Source organism: Eretmochelys imbricata, chromosome 2, assembly GCF_965152235.1.
Source record: "Eretmochelys imbricata isolate rEreImb1 chromosome 2, rEreImb1.hap1, whole genome shotgun sequence".
In the NCBI taxonomy this organism is placed as follows: domain Eukaryota; kingdom Metazoa; phylum Chordata; order Testudines; family Cheloniidae; genus Eretmochelys; species Eretmochelys imbricata.
In genome coordinates, this window is record NC_135573.1 from 269,464,546 (window position 1) to 269,483,581 (window position 19,036).

General features: G+C 61.0%; 1 protein-coding gene and 1 long non-coding RNA gene across 2 annotated transcripts; both read left to right on the forward strand.

Moving 5' to 3' along the window:
- Positions 1 to 2,078: 2,078 nt before the first annotated feature.
- LOC144260061 (uncharacterized) lies at positions 2,079 to 9,112 on the forward strand. The gene is made up of 3 exons (XM_077808580.1): positions 2,079 to 2,190; positions 5,822 to 6,069; positions 7,027 to 9,112. The coding sequence occupies exons 2-3, from the start codon at positions 5,967 to 5,969 to the stop codon at positions 8,094 to 8,096; spliced, it is 1,173 nt and encodes a 390-aa protein (XP_077664706.1). The 5' UTR covers positions 2,079 to 2,190; positions 5,822 to 5,966; the 3' UTR covers positions 8,097 to 9,112.
- A 1,222-nt stretch (positions 9,113 to 10,334) lies between these two features.
- LOC144260084 (uncharacterized) lies at positions 10,335 to 18,302 on the forward strand. The gene is made up of 2 exons (XR_013344999.1): positions 10,335 to 10,483; positions 14,391 to 18,302. It is a non-coding gene; the product is annotated as an uncharacterized LOC144260084 (long non-coding RNA).
- The last annotated feature ends 734 nt before the right edge of the window (positions 18,303 to 19,036 follow it).

Consider the following 19,036-nt stretch of genomic DNA (forward strand, 5'->3'; position numbering starts at 1 on the left):
CCAATGGGTCTTGGGTAACTAAATAACTTTGAGGATCTGGCTGTTAACCCCAGACTGTGATTCTCTTCCCAAAGCAGGCTGTGCAGGCCCCAACCTGGGAACTGTGTCTAAGCTGGAGTGAAGGGATCCCAAGGGAGAGAGAGGAATCCCAGATGCCCCGGGCATGGGCAATTGATGGTGAACTCCCCCCAAGCCATTCAGGGTCAATAACCCTCCTAAAGCAGAGACTACAGGGGGAGAGGATGAAATAGATGGACACGCCCTGGGAGCCTTCTCTGGTGGGACCCTAGCCCCGAGAGCCACAGCCTGAGGCTGGGCTGGGGGGCCTCCTGGCTGCCCCTACTGGAGGCTGTAGAGGCTGGGGTCTGTGTCACAGCTGAGGAATTGTGAGGCTCCACCCCTTGCTGCAGAAGTGCGCTTGGCGGCTAAGCTCTTGTATCGCAGCTCAGGGCCAGGCTCTCAGCTTGGGTAAATCAGCACAGCTCCAAGGGCTGCGGACATCATGTGAAGAAGTCCATGAGCCAGGCGTAACTGCCTCGGTGCTGTCTGTCTGAGGCTGCAGGTCGCCTGAGACAGTAGCCCTGAGAGGGGCACCCAGCCGCATTCATCCCAATGGGGAGTTGACTTTGAAACTTGAGGAGGGCCATTGCATGCCAACAGTGGCAGTTGCTTGTGGCTCATCGTTTTAACAAGAACATCCATCGAACGTGCTTCTCCTACAGTCCCAACCTGCCTCCTGCTTTTCCCAACCTCCCATTGCTCCCACTTCCACCCTGGCCCAGCAGCGCCGTCCGGTGGGGTTAGCACACAATCCCCCAGGACAGTGACAACGGGGAAGGCTGGGGTAGCGGAAAATACGCTGCCTTTAACATCAGGTAGCCCCCAAGGCCGGACGGCACCATTGCGATCCTCACATCTGACTTCAGAGACCTGCCCCACGATGCTTCCGAGAGCAGAGCCCTTAGAAACACCTCCAGCCTCGACGTAAAACCGGTCTGGGCTGGAGAACGCCCCCCCCGGCAGGGCTGGGTAGGGGCGTGGTGGCACCGCCCAAGCCCTGGGCCCGGCCACAGGCTGCCCGTCCCGTCGGGGGGGGGGGGACGAGGGGGCCCCGGGAGCTGGGCCTGGCCGCGGGCTGCCCGTCCCAGCCAGGGCAGGGGGAATGCGGGGGCCCCGGGAACTGGCCCCGGCCACAGGCTGCCCGTCCCGTCGGGGAGGGGGGGAGACATGGGGGCCCCGGGAGCTGGGCCCGGCCACGGGCTGCCCGTCCCGTCGGGGGGGGGGAGAGACATGGGGGCCCCGGGAGCTGGGCCCGGCCACGGGCTGCCCGTCCCATTATGCGGGGGGGACGCGGGGGCCCTGGGAGCTGGCCCCGGCCGCGGGCTGCCCGTCCCGTCGTGCGGGGGGGACACGGGGGCCCCAGGAGCTGGCCCCGGCCACAGGCTGCCCGTCCCGTCATGCGGGGGGGACGCGGGGGCCCAGGGAGCTGGGCCCGGCCACGGGCTGCCCGTCCCGTCGGGGCGGGGTACGCGGGGGCCCCGGGAGCTGGCCCCGACCGCGGGCTACCCTTCCCGTCGTGCGGGGAGGACGCGGGGGCCCCGGGAGCTGGGCCCGGCCACAGGCTGCCCATCCCGTCGGGGGGGGGACGCGGGGGCCCCAGGAGCTGGGCCCGTCTCGGCCGGGGGTGGGACGCGGGGGCCCCGGGAGCTGGGCCCGGCCACGGGCTGCCCGTCCCGTCGGGGGGGGGGGCGGGGGGGGGGCGGGGGCCCCGGGAGCTGGGCCCGGCGCAGGGGCTGGGGGCGGGAGGCGCCGGACACGTAGCGCTGGCTCTGCCCGCAGCAGCCCGGGCAGCTGCCTGAACGGCCATAGAGCGCGGGCTCCGCCAGGGAGCAGAGCGGCCCCGAGCCATAGAGCGGAGCGGCGCTGTGCGGGCTAGAGGGGCTGCGGATTAACCATAGAGTGTGGGCTCCGCCAGGGAGCAGAGCGGCCCCGAGCCATAGAGCGGAGCGGCGCTGTGCGGCTAGAGGGGCTGCGGATTAACCATAGAGCGCGGGCTCCGCCAGGGAGCAGAGCGGCCCCGAGCCATAGAGCGGCGCTGGGGGGGCTAGAGGGGCCGCCTCGGACCCCAGAGCTGAGCCGCCCCGGGGGGCTGAGGGGCCCGCGCCCGCTGCTGGCCGCCTGGGATCCGAGGTTGGTTGGCGGTCGGGGCCCCGCTGCGTCTCGCGGGCATCGCAGAGAGCGCGGGCCGAATCCGACCCGCGGCAGCGCGAGACCCTGCTCGAGACCCGGGGGCGAGCAGAGCCCTGGGGCGTTGCCATGGGGACGGGAGGCGCGTTCTAGTGAGGGGGCGCCCGGGGCGTTGCCATGGGGACGGGAGGCGCGTTCAGGTGAGGGGGCGCCTGGGGCGTTGCCATGGGGACGGGGGAGCGCTCAGGGGAGGGGGCGCCTGGGGCGTTGCCATGGGGACGGGAGGCGCGTTCAGGTGAGGGGGCGCCTGGGGCGTTGCCATGGGGACGGGAGGCGCGCTCAGGTGAGGGGGCGCCTGGGGCGTTGCCATGGGGACGGGGGAGCGCTCAGGGGAGGGGGCGCCTGGGGCGTTGCCATGGGGACGGGAGGCGCGCTCAGGTGAGGGGGCGCCTGGGGCGTTGCCATGGGGACGGGAGGCGCGCTCAGGTGAGGGGGTGCCTGGGGCGTTGCCATGGGGACGGGGCGCAGGCAGGGACAGGGCTCCAGCTGATCACTCGGAGTCGCCCTGGCTCTCCTTGCAAGGCGCTGTCGTGGAGCCATCCAGGCCGTACCCCATGTGCAGCGCCTCCCCGGGGCGCTGTCATGGCGGTTGCCTGGCCCAGTTCTGTATCCCCCCAGGGCCCCACCACTGGGTCATCTTGGAGATTCTGCCCACGCCAGCCCAGCTCCAGGGGCACCAAGGGCGACAACTGCAGGGGTTGAGCCCCCGCCCTGCTCCACGGGGTGCCGTGAGATTAGCCACTACAGGCACCCTAGACATGTGCGGTGAAACCCCACAACGAGGCGGGTGGTAGAGCCAGCATGCAGCGGAAGTGTCACCGCACTGATCAGCCATGTGGCTGCAGAGACCTGGCCCAGTGCATACCCTGCAAAGTGGGGATTGCCCAGAGCAGATACTAGGTCAGAGGAAAGAACTGTATTTTGCTTGGAGCTGAAGTTCAGAATTATTCTGATTAAATTGGAATGCAGCGTGTTATGTCCAGGTGAAGTCAGTGTGGTCACTGCAGATGGCAAACAGCAATTCAGGGAATGCACCTGACGCTTCTTAGAATCATAGAATATCAGGGTTGGAAGGGACCTCAGGAGGTCATCTAGTCCAACTCCCTGCTCAAAGCAGGACCGATCCCCAATTAAATCATCCCAGCCAGGGCTTTGTCAAGCCTGACCTTAAAAACTTCTAAGAAAGGAGATTCTACCACCTCCCTAGGTAACGCATTCCAGTGTTTCACCACCCTCCTAGTGAAAAAGTTTTTCCTAATATCCAACCTAAACCTCCCCCACTGCAACTTGAGACCATTACTCCTTGTCCTGTCCTCTTCCACCACTGAGAATAGTCTAGAACCATCCTCTCTGGAACCACCTCTCAGGTAGTTGAAAGCAGCTATCAAATCCCCCCTCATTCTTCTCTTCCGCAGACTAAACAATCCCAGTTCCCTCAGCCTCTTCTCATAAGTCATGTGTTCCAGACCCCTAATCATTTTTGTTGCCCTTCGCTGGACTCTCTCCAATTTATCCACATCCTTCTTGTAGTGTGGGGCCCAAAACTGGACACAGTACTCCAGATGAGGCCTCACCAATGTCGAATAGAGGGGGACGATCATGTCCCTCGATCTGCTCGCTATGCCCCTACTTATACAATAGACTCATAGACTTTAAGGCCAGAGGGGACTATCATGATCATCTGCTCTGACCTGAACATTGCAGGCCGCAGAACCTCACCCACCCACTCTTGTAATAGACCCCTAACCTCTGGCTGAATTACTGATGTCCTCACATCATGATTTAAAGACTTCAAGTTACAGAGAATCCACCATTTATACTAGTTTATACCTGCAAGTGTCCTGGGCCCCATGCTGCAGAGGAAGGTGAAAACCCCCCAGGGTCTCTGCCAGTCTAACCTAGGGGAAAATTCCTTCCTGACACCAAATACTCTGAGCATGTGGGCAAGACTCGCCAGCCAGACACGTGGGAGAGAATTCTCAGTAGTAACTCAGCCCTTGCCAGCTAGCTGTTGGAGATATTTGCTGCTAGCAGTTGCAGATCGGCTCCATGCCATTGTAGGCAGTCTCGTCATATTGTCCCCTCCATAAACTGACCAAGCTCAGTCTTGAAGGCAGTTCCATTTTTTGCCCTCACTGCTCCCCTTGGGAGTCTGCTCCAGAACTTCACTCCTCTGATGGTCAGAAACCTTCGCCTGATTTCAAGCCTAAACTTACTGATGCCCAGTTAGAATCCATTTATTCTTATGTCCACAATGGTGCTTAACTTAAATAACTCCTCTTCCTCCCTGGTCTTTCTGTATCATTGGTGAAATATTCTGTATTTTTAACTCCATTGTGTTACTGGTTCAAGTAGCATTGTTGTGGGTATGTGTAACTGGCCAAGATGGTGCTCTGCAGCAGGGTGTGAGCATCCCTATAACACTTCAGTACAGATCAGGGTCTCCCTGGGATATGGGGTGTCTGATTCCAAGCACCTCACGCCTGCTCTGGAGACTTTGCCACCAGTGGGAGGCAACACAAAGCAGCTTGTAACATCTTTACATAGGGGGAAATGTTGTTGGACTAGTAGAGGGTGTCTTGTTGGAGGAAGATGGAAAATCCCCTTCACACAAAACCCATCGCTGTTTGTGCTAGGAGAATGCAGGAGTCTTTCAAAACCCTGTCCGAGTGCCACAGAACCCACTGGAGCCAGTAAGGCAGAAACCATGCAATTAGGTCCCTTAGTCCTTGCCACCATTCTCACCTGATTGACATTCCCGCACCAATGGGGCTGGCTTAAGGCACTCCAGGGCCCTCAGCCCATCTCCTCCTGGGAGCCCCTCAAATACAAGAAGGCCTGGTCCAAGCCCGTCAGCAGGAGCCTGCTCAGCCCTGGTGGTGGTGGTGAGGCCCACAGTTCCCTCCCCAGCACGCATCAGCGACTCCTCCCCCTTCTCGAGGCTGTCTGCAGGCTCAGGCAGACATTTGGACCAGTTACACTCTTCATGTTTTCAAGTTTTTCTTCACAGCAGTGAGGACTAGGAACACAATTTAAAAAACCAGCCAAACACACAAACAGCTAGTCATGATTCTGATGCCAGCGTGTGACTCCAGGAACCAGACCCTGAGGCAAGGGCCTGTACTGCCTATGCCTTAATCCAGCCCTGCTCGGAGAGTGTAGGTGTGCAACACAACCCAGGCCTCCTCCTGCCCCCTTCCCACGCAGTTTGTACCAGGAAGGCACAGGCTGTGGAGATTCTCGGAGCGGGGGAGCCAGCAGCCTTGCAGCGCTCACACACTCTGCAGGGTGCGGAAGAGGCAGGCAGCTGAGACCCTTCAGGAGCAGGCGAGAGCCAGGTCTGCTGGATCCAAGCGTCCGAAGGGAACAACTCAAAGCAAGCCTGCCCAACCCCAGTCCTTGATCCCAGGAACCCGTTCCCCTGCTACACCAGCCACTCTCCCCTGTGCCCCAGGAGCAGACTGCAGTGATTAGCTCCCCATCCTTGGAGCCCGTCGTGTGCTGAAGGGGGGCCAGTTCGTGGCTGTTTGTCTCTGGCGTAAGGGATCATTGGGAATGTTTGGTTCGTTTACAGGATGTTCAGCGAGGCCGAAAGCTGCTCTGGACCCACAGGCAGCCCCAGCCTGCCGTGCCAGGGAGTCTCCTAGCTGCTGCTCAGGGAGCTGGGGTGCTCTGCTTTCTGCTGTTCCCACGCTGCACTGTAACGCCCAGCTGCAGCCATGCGACGGAGAGGCCGCTTCAATGCACGCAAGAAACGTGCAGCACGGCGCCACTACTACGACCTGCCCAAGGAGACCGCGAGAGCAGCCAAGGCTCTCGCAGGTACGGCCTGGTCCCTTGCTCGGAGCCAGGCACGGGGCGGGACACAGGAAAGGCACTTGCTTGCTGCTTCGGAAAGGGTGACACCCCCCAGTGCAGAGCAATCAATGGTGCCTCATCCTGCTGGGCACGCTTGTCCCTTGTGGGCTTCATTGGGAGTTGAGGTACTTGGCAGCCCAGAGGGCCAGGCTTGGGCAGGCTGTGCCCAGTTAGCGGCAATGCTTCGGAGAGCATGGGAGCCTCATGCTCTGTGTGATTTCTGCTGGGTGTGACGTGCCATGACCCACCTCTCTTTGTGCATGTGCGGTTACTCCTCCAGCACCAGGGTGTCCCGGGGCTGGGTGTGAAGCCACTGGAGCTGTGCAGGGCGTGCCCCAGAGCTCCCAGTGCAGGCATGGAAAATGCTGTTAAGCTGGAGCTGAGCTTGAGAGCGCGCATGGGTAATCCAGGGTGAAATCCACCCCAGCATGATGCCGTTCTCCCCACACCAGGTACTACAAACCCATGCCTGAAATCCAAGCATGCTAATGTAGGGACACCCAGAGAGCCTTAACTCTGTCCCGGAGTGGAGCCATGCAGTAATCATGGGCTATGATTAACACGATCCACTTTGTGCTCTGGACTAGATGAAACTGACCTGGGTGAGACCTCGTGGCCAGAGCACTGGCCTGGGACTTGGGAGATGTAGCAGCTGTTCCCAGCTCTGCCTTGGGCAAGTCATCTCCCTCTGCCTTCGTTTCCGCAATCTAGGAAAGGCGTTTTGAGCTCTGGGTTGGAAAGTGTCAATAAAAGCTAGGTAGGATCAGGAGTTTTTTCTCCTGGGGTCTCTCCATGCACGCATGCACGTACCTACAGTTATTCCTGCACACGGGGGCCAGGATCCGTGGGACTCGCGTGACTCAGCCCCAGCAGTTGGGGAGCTGGCATCTCAGGAGCTCATTCCTGACTCTGTCCCTACAGCAGCTGCAGAGCAGCCCGTCAAAGAGGAGCCGTTGGAGGAGGCGTACGCCACGTGCTGGCTGCCTCTGCCCAGGGAGGCGAAGGTGGAGCAGGGCTGTGAGTGCACGAGGTGTGAGGAGAGCTTCCACCAGCGGGCCGAGCTGCTGGCCCCCAAAACGACCCACGAGCAGAAAGTGCTGCTGATTTGCACGGAGTGCGGCTGGAGCTTCTCCTGCCCCAGCAGCTTCATGCTGCACCGGTGCCTGCACAGCCGGGAGACGCTGCAGAAGCCCTACGCCTGCCCGCACTGTGGCCGCACCTTCAGCTACAAGACCAGCCTGGGGGTCCACCTGCGTGCCCACACGGGCGAGCGCCCCTTCATGTGCCCCTCCTGCAGGAAGAGCTTCAAGAGCAAGACCTACCTGGCGGTGCACCGGCGCGTTCACGCCCGCGTGCGGCCCTACGCGTGTGCCGAGTGCAGCAAGCGCTTCCTGCAGAAGCAAGACCTGACGGTCCACCAGCGCGTGCACAGCCAGGAGAGCCCCTTCCCCTGCTCCGAGTGCGGCCGGCGCTTCCGCTACACGTCGAGCCTGGCCGTCCATCAGCGCACGCACACCGGCGAGCGCCCCTTCCCCTGCTCCGAGTGCGGCCGGCGCTTCCGCTACACGTCGAGCCTGGCCGTCCATCAGCGCACGCACACCGGCGAGCGCCCCTACCCCTGCCCGCAGTGCAGCAAGAGCTTCATCTGCAGCACCAACCTCATCATGCACCAGATCACCCACGACAGGCAGGGCGCCCGGCGGCAGGAGGGGCCACGGGAGCCGGTGGCAGCCAGGCGGCGAGAGAGGGAGAGAGCCCACACGGCCGACCAGCCCTTCGTGTGTGCCGAGTGCGGCAAAGGATTCAAGAAGCATGGCTTCCTTATCATCCACCAGCGGACCCATTGCCCAGCGCCTGCTGGGACTAGCACAGAGCAGGCCGCTGGGCCAGGGAAGGCCACGTGCCCCCCTCCACACCTAGCCCTCACTCTCAGCAGGGAGTTGCTTGGAGCACAAGGCACCGAGGGAGCATCTGGCGAAGGGACTTGCTAGCCACAAGTGAAAGGCCACAGGGGTGGGCTGGGCATGCCTGCTGTGTGCTCTACTGCAGGCTGGTGTGGCTGGGCCCAGCCCCTCCCTGAGCCTCGGGCATTGTGCCCCACGCTGACTTCAGTGTGCTCTGAAACAAACCATTCCCCACATCCCAGCCTAACTGGCATTGTGTGTTAGCCTCTGGCCGCCAGAGGATGTGACACAGCCCAGAGGCTGCCCAGGGCCCGGCCCGGCCCCGGCCCCACGCCAACTCATGCTGACAACTGACCCTACATAAGTACTCAGTAGGGCTGCCAGGCATCCGGGTTTCGACTGGAACGCCCGGTCAAAAAGGAGCCCTGGCGGCTCCAGTCAGCACTGCTGACTGGCCTGTTAAACGTCCGGCTGGCGGCGAAGTGGGGCTAAGGCAGGCTCCCTGCCTTCCCTGGCTCTGCGTGGCTCCCAGAAGCGGCCAGCATGTTCCTGTGGCCCCTAGGCACAGGGGTAGCCAGGGAGGCTCTGCGCGCTGCCCCCACCGCGAACGCCAGCTCCGCAGCTCCCATTGGTTGGCTGCTTCCAGGAGCTGCACAGAGCCAGGGCAGGCAGGGAACCTACCTTAGCCCCACTGCACCGCTGACTGGGAGCTGCCTGAGGTAAGCGCCACACAGCTGGAGCCCACACTCTGAACCCCCTCCTGCACCCTAACTCCCTCCCAGAGCCCACACCCCAACTCCCAGCCCCCTCCTGGAGTCCACACCCCCTCCTACAGCTGCTGCCCCAGCCTGAGCCCCCTCCCACACCCAAACTCCCTCCTGGACCCCTCACATCCTCCCACACCCCAACCCCACCCTGAGCCCCCTCCTGCACCCAAACTCCCTCCTGGAGCCCGCAACCCCTCCTGCACCTCAGCCCCCTGCCCTGAGCCTGCTCCCACACTCAGAACCCCTTGGCTCCAGCCCAGAGCCCCCTCCTACACCCCAAACCTCTCATCCCCAGCCCCACCACAGAGCCCTCACCCCCACCCCAGCCCGGTGAAAGTGAGTGAAGGTGGGGGAGAGTGAGCAATGGAGGGGGGATGGAGTGAGTGGGGGTAGGGCCTCAGAGATGGGGCAGGGGGTGGAGCAAGGGTGTTTGGTTTTGTGTGATTAGAAAGTTGGCAACCCTAGTACTCAAGGCAGCTGGGCAGCCCCTGATCCCCTCCTACACAGGATGAGCTACTGCCTCAGTGCCTCCTGGTTGGAGGTCTCTGCTTGCCCCTTCCTGAATGCCCGCGTGGGCGAGTGCCAATGGGAGGTGGCAGCAGCTCATTGGCACAGGGGGCGGTAGGAGGTGGAGTTAATCAAGAAGCAAGAAACCCATGAGTGGGAGGCAAGGCAAAACATACTGGGGGTGGGGAGGAGAAAGGCCTGCGGGGCGGGCTCCCTGCAAGGGGGTGCACGGTAGCCGTTCCACTGTGGGAGAGAGCCCTCCCAGGATCAAAGGGGTGGGCACGAGTTGTTCCAGCCCCACGCTGAACCCGGGCAGCCGGGGCCGTGGTGCTGCCTTGGCCGCTGTTCCCGGCCAGGCGTGGGTTTCCCCTGCCTGTTGTATTGCCAGGAGCTGCCCTGCCTGCCCTCTGCAGGTCCCGGTATCGGCCTGGTGGCCCGTCCCGTGCCCATGAAGCCTGGCGAGGGCGACCGACTTCCGAATGCCCTGCCCCGCCCCTTCCCCCGAGGCCCCGCCCTGCCAGTGGGGAACTGACCTGGCCAAAGCTGGGTGGGAAGGGCTGACATCGGAGGAAGTGGTGTCACCCCAGCCCCACCTGCATGTCCTGCAGCCTCAGCAGCTGAGGCTCCAACCTCCCCATGACGCCCTCCCAAGGTCTGCAGGGCCTTTCCCCAGTGAAAGAGCCTTACACAGTAATATCCTGAGCCTCTATTAACAATCACCAAAACCAGACAGCACACGCTAAGCCTACAATGCTCCCCACTCCCAAGAAGATGGACAATCTTCCTGCTGGCCAGTCGGGATCAGATCATCTGGGGGACTCCAGCTTCCGTACGGTGTGGTTGGCAGGGTGTTGAGGTCTGGCAGCTCTGATCTTGGGGCTGGGTCCTGGAGTCGGTTCCCAAAGAACTTCCCTTTGGACCCCAGTTTATATAGTGCAACTTGAGTCCTGCTTAGCTGTACCTTCACCTATCATTTTACTAAATTATTACTAAACAATTCTCTAACCCATCCTAACGTATTGTAAAACAATTCTTTAACCAATCAGAGCCCACCACCTTAATTGATTTACACCCAGCAAAATTAGTGATGTAACAGAAACAATCAAAGAACCCGACAGAGACCAGACAGATAAACCATGGAGAAGTGGGGACCATAAAGACACAACAATAGAAGTCAAGATTTCACACCCACAACTGTTGGTAAGTGATTTCTTGCCAGACAGATTCAATCAACCAAGGTCAGCGGTAACCAGTGAAGCTGTTCCTTTCTCTGGTGGTGGTGGGTGCTGTTAGGACAGGATCGCTTTCAACGGCCCAGTATTACCTGGGTTTAATGCAATTTAGGTGGCACGTGAGGAGGTAAAGGATTCTTATCACGTGGTGCTGCTGTCCTAATGTGGCTGCAGAGAAAGGCCTCAGACTATACGGGTCTGTCTGTCCGTCCATCTGCTGTCTTTTGTCAGACTCCCAGGTGAGCCCCGACTGCCTCCCACAGTCCTTTGTTCCCGAGCTGGATGCAGAGCAGGGGGTTGGGGGGTCCAGATCTCTCTGGTCAAGGGTTGCTGGATGTGAAAGTCCCAGCTACTGAGTTTGCCATGATCTTCTCAACAGCTCCGTCGATGAGGGGCCTAAGGCCCAAGGCAGGTAGGTGCCGTTCGCACCTGTGTCTTAGCCTGCCCAGAGAGCAGACAGACCTTTCCCACCCCCCAGGTAACAAGGCAGCATGTAGGGGAAACTGAGGCACACCAGGCTTCACGAAAATATTACAAAGAATTCCCACATCCAGCCCAGCCCAGCGGGGCAGATCTCAGCCCTGGGGCAGCCTCTGTCAACAGCCTGGCCTGAGCGGGGCTGTTCTGTTGCTGCTCAGCTCCGAGCAGCCCCTGGTGTGGGTCCAGCTGCCCAGAGTCCTGGGAACAGCCCAACCTCCCTGCTGCGCTTCGGACTTTGTCCTCCTTGGCCGGACCAGCCCTGCCTGGGGTAACGAGTGGCAGCTGGGCACGTCAGAGCCACCCCAGCACAGGGGCTCCTCAGTGGCTGCCTGGACCCTTGACAGCTGCCCCCACCCAGGAATCATTAACAAGCCCCTGGATCGCCCTTAACCCAGCGAAGGGGGAGCCCAGCCCCTGCCCCTTGGAGGCTGAGAGCAGCTGGGGCCCAGCCCAGCCCAGGCCTGGCAGGATGGGGAGGGGCTGCCTCCTTCTCCTCCTTGGGCTCCTGCTGCAGCTCCAGGCTCCCTGTGCCGAGCAGGCTAGGGGGGGTAGGTGAGTTCACGGCTGCCCCTCCCCATGGTCCCAGCCAATGTGCCGGGCTCCCCCGTGCCCCAGCTAGGAGCAAACAAAGGGGGAGATGCAGGTGCCTCCTCTTTCCCCTCCTGGCCTGGCCTAGGGGATGCCCCAGCAGAGGTGCTGTCTGTAGCAAAGGGGGGGCTCTGGGTGCTGCCCCCCCCGACTGGCTCCAGGTCTGCTGGGTAATGACCACGCTGGGGTGGCCCCATGTGGAGGTGCGGCGCCCCCCGGGTGGCAGAACTCAAGAGCAGCTGTTCGCCGGGGGCTCCTCTGTTAGCCACGGCGGTCAAAGCTGCGAGCAGGGAAGATGAGGCCCCAGGGGCCGACACTGCCAGGGACGTGCCCAGGGACTTGCACCTGGCCAGCTGAGCCAGAGCAGAGCTGACTGCCCCTCCGGCATCGCCAGTCAATTGCTCCAATGGGGGTGACCCTCTGGCTGCCCAACCCCCTTGTATTCTAGGGTCCAGCACACACCCCTGGCTGGCAGCATCTGGCCCCACCCCTCACACCTGGGCTACAAGCGCTGAGATGCCAACAGGGACTGGCACCCCCACAGAGGGGGCCACCGCACCAGGTATGGCCCAACTCAGCTGCAGGGCCCAGTTCAGCCCTGGCCCCTCAATCACTCTTCCAACCCCCTGCCCTGCCCTGGTCTGCCAGTGCCCCTCACTCCCGAGCCACGGCCCCCCACTAGCCCAGCCCTGCCCCCCACCAGCTGTGCCGGTGCCCCTCACTCCCGAGCCACGGCCCCCCGCTAGCCCAGCCCTGCCCCCCACCAGCTCTGCCAGTGCCCCTCACTCCCGAGCCACGGCCCCCCACTAGCCCAGCCCTGCCCCCCACCAGCTGTGCCGGTGCCCCTCACTCCCGAGCCACGGCCCCCCGCTAGCCCAGCCCTGCCCCCCACCAGCTCTGCCAGTGCCCCTCACTCCCGAGCCACGGCCCCCCACTAGCCCAGCCCTGCCCCCCACCAGCTGTGCCGGTGCCCCTCACTCCCGAGCCACGGCCCCCCGCTAGCCCAGCCCTGCCCCCCACCAGCTCTGCCAGTGCCCCTCACTCCCGAGCCATGGCCCCCCGCTAGCCCAGCCCTGCCCCCCACCAGCTCTGCCAGTGCCCCTCACTCCCGAGCCACGGCCCCCCACTAGCCCAGCCCTGCCCCCCACCAGCTGTGCCGGTGCCCCTCACTCCCGAGACATGGCCCCCCGCTAGCCCAGCCCTGCCCCCGACCAGCTCTGCCAGTGCCCCTCACTCCCGACCCGCAGCCCCTGTTGTGCCGGTGCTGGGTCACTCCTCCTGCCCTGGGTACCTGCTGTCCAGGTTCCTCCCGGGTCGGAGTCTCAGCTCAGGTTTTCTCACTCGGGAGGGGGGGCTGTTCCCCCAGATGTGCCCAGCTGTGGCAGGGGGCAGCCCTGCCCCCCTTGGAGCACCTGCGTGTCCTGGGCTGGGCACCTCTCCTGCCGCTGCACCCTGGGCTTCTATCTAAGCTGGACCATGGGCTGTGTGCCAGGTAAGGGGGCTGCTCCCCTGGGCCTGGGGGAAGGGGGTCCCATGCCCCGGTCCCCTGCCATTGCTGCATGGGGGTACCTGCCCCCTCACCCTTAGGGGCTCTGTCTCTCTTTACTTTGCCCCCAGGCCCGCCGGGCCCTGGCAATGCCTGGTAAGGGGGAGGGGCCAGGGCTGGCGCTGGCTGCCTGTGTCCTTCTCACCCCATAGCCAGGATGCTGCTGGCGAGGCTGGCCCCACAGCTTGGTAGGGGGAGGGGAGGTCCCTGTGTCACACGCTGCCATGTGGCCCCCGCCTTGCTGGGCTGAGCCCTCTGCTCCCACTGGGGCTCCAGTTTCCGTTCTGCCTGTGACTCCCCCCCCCATGTCCCACGCTGACCCCCATTTGGGCCCCTGCTGGCAGAGGGGGGCTCTGGGACAAGGGAGCAGCTGCCTGGCTGGAGCCCACTGTGATGGAGTGGGACTGTTCTTAATGTTTCCTCTGAATAGTGTGGGGGTGCCTCAGTTTCCCCTATGCAGTTCTTAAGTATCTAGGGGGTGGGATAAGGGTGTATGATCGTTGCAGAGCCCTAGAGGGCAGGTGTGTGCAGGGGTCTGGACACAGAGAATGGCCGACACCCTGTTTCCTGGCCACTGATGGCCTGGCCCTTCCTCCCTGCAAGGTGAGAGCTAAAGGGTTGGAGAACAAAGGAATCAGGTGACCTCCTGGCCCCGGAAAGGGACAAAGCCCAGAGGAGGGGGGGCTGGAGGGAGTTTCAATTTGGGGCTGGCTGGAGACATGGAGTGAAGTACAGACGGGGTTGTCTGGCTCACTGCCCCCCAGAATGGGCCCGGCTGAGGGGTCCTGTTCTCTGCACCTACAAGCTCTGTTTTAGACCATGTTCCTGTCGTCTAATAAACCTTCTGTTTTACTGGCTGGCCGAGAGTCCCGTCTGACTGCGGAGTTGGGGGGCAGGACCCTCTGGCTTCCCCAGGACCCCGCCTGGGCGGACTCGCTGTGGGAAGCATACGGAGGGACAGAGGATGCTGAATACTCCGAGGTCAGACCCAGGAAGGTGGAGCCGTGTGAGCTGTGTGTCCTGAAGACAGGCTGCTCCCAGAAAGGCGACTGCCCAAGAGTCCTGCCTGGCTTCATAGGGAGCAGTTCCAGAGAATCTGGTTTGAGCATTTGCCTGCTAAACCCAGGGTTGTGAGTTCAATCCTTGAGGGGGCCATTTGGGATCTGGGGCAAAAACTGGGGATTAGTCCTGCTTTGAGCAGGGGGTTGGACTAGATGACCTCCTGAGGTCCCTTCCAACCCTGATTCTATGCTTCTTCCAGTGTGTGAATCGCCCAGGGACTCCGTGACAACTGGTGGCAGAGGTGGGATGTACTGCACCCCGTGGACGGCGCTTCCTGCAGTAAGTGACTGGGGAGCAGTAAAACGAAGGGGGATTGATGAGGACCAGGTGTGCTGAAGGCTCAGCGAGGAGCGGTTTCGGGGGGCGGTTAACCCCTGGGAGTGTGTGACCAGCGAGAAGGACTGTGCAGTAATGGGGTCCCCCTGGGGACTGCGGTGAGCAGTCTCAGGGGCAGAGGAGCCTGCAGCTTGGCCCTGGGAGAGAGAAGGACTTTTGCAGTAACAGGGTTCCCCTGGGGATTGCAGCGAGCGGTCCCAGGGGCGGAGGAGTCTGCAGCTCGACCCTGGCAAAGAGGGGGTGACCTCGAGAAGGGCTGGCACACAAGGGGTTCTCCCTGGAAACCGTGGGGAGCTGAGAGCACACAGGCCTGTGAGTCCACAACAACTTGGGAAGAGCAGAGTGATGGCCTGTCACTGTCTCCTTAAGAAGGACATTGTAACCCTGTGCAAAAAGAGAGGGTTGAGCATTGGAAAGTTCACCAAAGCAGAGTTAATCGTTCAGCTGGAGGAGGATGACGGCTCTAAGGAACAGATTCCTGACCCCAAATGGGACTATAGCAGGATCTGGGAGCAGCTGGAGTAGTAGCCAGGCATCGCCAAGACTCCTGTCCCCGACCAGACGAGGGTCTTCACGATTGGGTTCCCCATCCGGGGATCGGAGGCCAACGGGATTGGAGCTGAGTGCAAGAGAGCAAGAGGACTGTGAGAGACAGCAAGAGCCCAAGAAAGAGCTGCAGAAGCAGCAGCTGCATGAACTGGCGATGGTGGAGCGGAGAGGCATAGGGGACCTCCCCGGGGTGAGTGGGGATAGACCTCGGGGGGGCCAGTTCTGCAGGGAACCTCAAGACTAAATTGCTGCCCCTGGTTAAGGAGGGGGGGGATGTGGATGCCACCTCACTGCCTTTGAGCAGGCTAGAGATCTGAACCAGGGGGACCCTGCGGAAAAGCCCCAGTGCTGGGTCCCAAGGCCATAGACTCCTGTCAGCCAGATGTGTGGGGAGGTGGACAGGCTCCCACTCCTGACCCCAACCTATGTCTGTGTGGAGTCTCCTGGGGTCGGGCCCCTCGGACCTCCAGTGGGAGCAGAGAGTGATGGTCAATGGGGAGACATTCCTGGGGTGGCGAGATCCTGGGACAGAGAGAACTGTTGTCAGGCCCCGGATGGTGCAGCCTCAGATGCTGAGGGGCTGTGTGAGCTGGGTGAGGGTCCCAGGGACGAAGCCCCTTGCCCTGCCTATGGCCCAGATCCCTGTGCAGACCCAGGAGGGGTGGGGCTGGCTGGTCGTTGGGGTTCTCCAGGACACCAGCTGCGAGACCCCGTTGTGGGGTGACTGTGTCTCTTTGAGACAGGATCCAGGCCCTGCTCCGGTAACTCCCAAGGGTTTGAATTTGAATCCAGGGAACCAATCGGTGGAGACGGAAATGGTCAGTGAAAATGCAGATGACCAGGCTGGCAGGGGGGAGGAGCGGCTAGGCTCAGGCTACCTGCCTGCCTGTAACCAGATCCCTGGGGCTGGGTGGGACAGAGAGATGCTCCCCGCCCCCTTGCACACCGGTGCGGGGTCTCAGGCTGGCTCTGATGCTGTGAGGAAAGCAGTGAGCTCGCTGCCTACCCCCACTGGGACAGCAAGGGCAACGCTGAGCACAGTGGGAGCTGAGACCCCAGCTGAGTGGGGGAGACACGGGCAGGGGATCTGTTGGGAGTGGCAAGGTGCTTGGTAAGGAAAGTCTGGATGAGCCTAGGCAGCCGTGTGATCTGATGGCCTTGTCTAGTCAGCAGTGTGGGAAGGCGAGGAGAGTGGAAGGTGAGTGTCCCTGGACCTTACCTGTTAGCTGGGTGGAGAAGTGTGACAGTGAAGGAAATGAGCCTGTGTCTGTCATTGACTTGCCTATGGAGGGAGCTACCCTGATCTCCAAGCAGTTGTCTGTGACCAGCCCTGTGTGTTGGGACAAGGGGAAAGAGATCCCAAGCTGTGTGTCTGGGAAAAGAGAAAGTGTGTCCGGCTCTTCTTTGTCTGTGGAGCAGACAGAAGGGGCCTTTCAGCCTGTGATGGATGAGGGTCGTGCAGTTGTCTCAGAGTTTGTTCTGGATTCAGCTAAAGCCCAGGAAGGGAATGGTGCTAAGTTTGTGTCTGCTCGGGAGAATGGCCCTGTAACTAGGTCGCATCCAGTTAGTGTCTATGTAAAATCCCAGAGCCCAGACAATTCTGGTGCTTGTATTTTGCCTGTTGCTAGTGTGTGGCTGGGAAAGGGTGTCGCAACTCTGTCTAATTAGGGTGAGATCTTAGCCAGGGCACAAGGAGAGCATGAAGGTGATGTGATTGTGTTACCTATTGAGGGTGTGGAAACCTGTAGCAAGAAGGAAAAGATTCCTGAACTTGTGTGTGGCAAAGGGAAGGAGAATGCTTCCGACCTTTTATCTAGGTAGTCTGTGAGTTTGCCTGAAAGGGGATTGTGTAGGAATCCGCCTGATGGGCCAGAGGTGATTCTGGATGTAAGGGAGACCCAGAAAGAGTCTGTTGTTGCTCAGAAAAGTGTTCCTCTGGAGCAAGCCCTTGGTAAAGAGGGTAAGAGCAGAATTTCTGTGAGGGGTGAACTGTCCCATAGAAAAGCCCCTAGGGAAAGGAATCCTCATGGAGTCTTTGCAAGCAGTTTACTGCAACTGAAGGGTGTGAAAGTGATTTAATCAAGAAAGTTTCAGTTCCTAACAGCCAGAAATTTTCTGTTGTGAATGGATCCACTGACTTTCCTGTTGAAAGATCCAGTATGGAGAGCTTTGAGAAGGTCTCAGATGGAATGAAAGCTGTTAAGAAAGTTAAACAGTCCTAACCAATTTATTTGAGCATAAGCTTTCGTGAGCTACAGCTCACTTCATCGGATGCAGTTGATAGATTTCCACTCCATACGGCTAAATGCAGTGCCTTGCATAATGACAGGTTTCAGTGAGCTGTAGCTCACGAAAGCTTATGCTCAAATAAATTGGTTAGTCTCTAAGGTGCCACAAGTCCTCCTTTTCTTTTTGCAAATACAGACTAACACGGCTGTTACTCTGAAACCTGTCATTAAACAGTCCTATAAACAAGTGGCTGTGTTTGGCCAGCTTGTTGTGGAGAAGACCCAATCCCAGTTTGACCCCCTGGGGTTTTGGGGTGGCCAAAGGGCACGGGCCACATAAACCTTCCCACATGCGGCCTGTGAGTGCTATCCACCACCCCCGACCTAAGGGAGGGCGTGAAACTGGAAGGGCCTGATGTAACCCCTACCAAGGAACGGGAGAGATGCTGGGGCATCCATGGGAACGTTGGTGGCTTCAAACTTCCCCGGGTCACCGGCTAAAGTGACCCCACTCAGTTCGATCTCGAAGGGGGGAGAGATGTGACGAAGCGGGACTGTTCTTAATGTTTCCTCTGAATAGTGTGGGGGTGCCTCAGTTTTCTCAGTTCTTAAGTATCTAGGGGGTGGGGTAAGGGTGTATGATCGTTGCAGAGCCCTAGAGGGCAGGTGTGTGCAGGGGTCTGGACACAGAGAATGGCCAACACCCTGTTTCCTGGCCACTGATGGCCTGGCCCTTCCCACCTAGAAGGTGAGAGCTAAAGGGTTGGAGAAAAAGGAATCAGGTGCCCTCTTTGCCCGGGAAAGGGACAAAGCCCAGAGGAGGAGGGGCTGGAGGGAGTTTCAGTTTGGGGTTGGCTGGGACATGGAGTGAAGGGCAGACGGGGTTGTCTGGCTCATGGCCCCCCAAAATGGACCCAGCTGAGGGGTCCCGTTCTCTGCACCTGTAACCTCTGTTTTAGACCATGTTCCTGTCTAATAAACCTCTGTTTTACTGGCTGGCTGAGAGTCCCGTCTGACTGCGGAGTTGGGGGGCAGGACCCTCTGGCTTCCCCAGGACCCCGCCTGGGCGGACTCACTGTGGGAAGAGCAGGGAGGGGCAGAGGATGCTGAATGCTCCGAGATCAGACCCAGGAAGGTGGGAGCCGGGTGAGCTGTGTGTCCTGCAGACAGGCTGCTCCCCGAGAGGAGACTTCCCCAGTGTCCTGACTGGCTTCGTAGGGAGCAGTTCCGGAGCATCCCCCGGGGACTCCGTGACACCCCCTCGGGCTGGTGCTGAGGGTGCAGCATGGGCTGGGGCAGTGGGGGGGGCAGGTTCTCTGGGGTGGGGGAGGCTGGGCTGGAGGAGAGGGGGAGCGTATAGTATGTGGGGGAAGGGAGGGGTTCTTGCAGCTGGGCTCCGTTCAGGGCAGGGATGGAGTCTGGCTGGGAGTCCCCTGTGGGCAGCCCCTGGCCCTACCAGCTCTGAGACCCCTTGTCCCGTCTTTCCCCTGCCTCCTGCATGTTTGAAGCCAGGATGTTCCCAGGGTGCCTCTCCCTGCGGGCCCCCGGCCCGGGCCCCCCAGGCCTCCTGCCACCTGCAGACCTGCTCAGGATCATTGCCCAGCTGGAGAGCCTGGTATGGGTGGGGGGCCCGGCTGACACCCGCTGGTGGGCAGTGGGTGCTGAGAGTGGGGCCCTGCTGATGACCTGAGGGTGGGGGATGGGCCCTGCTGACCCCTGGGTAGATGAGCTG

Coding starts and splice junctions, on each gene's coding strand:
- LOC144260061 (XM_077808580.1), top strand. CDS start 5,967: ATGCGACGGAGAGGCCGCTTCAATGCACGCAAGAAACGTGCAGCACGG. Junction 6,070..7,026: donor AGCAGCCAAGGCTCTCGCAG/GTACGGCCTGGT, acceptor CTGTCCCTACAG/CAGCTGCAGAGCAGCCCGTC.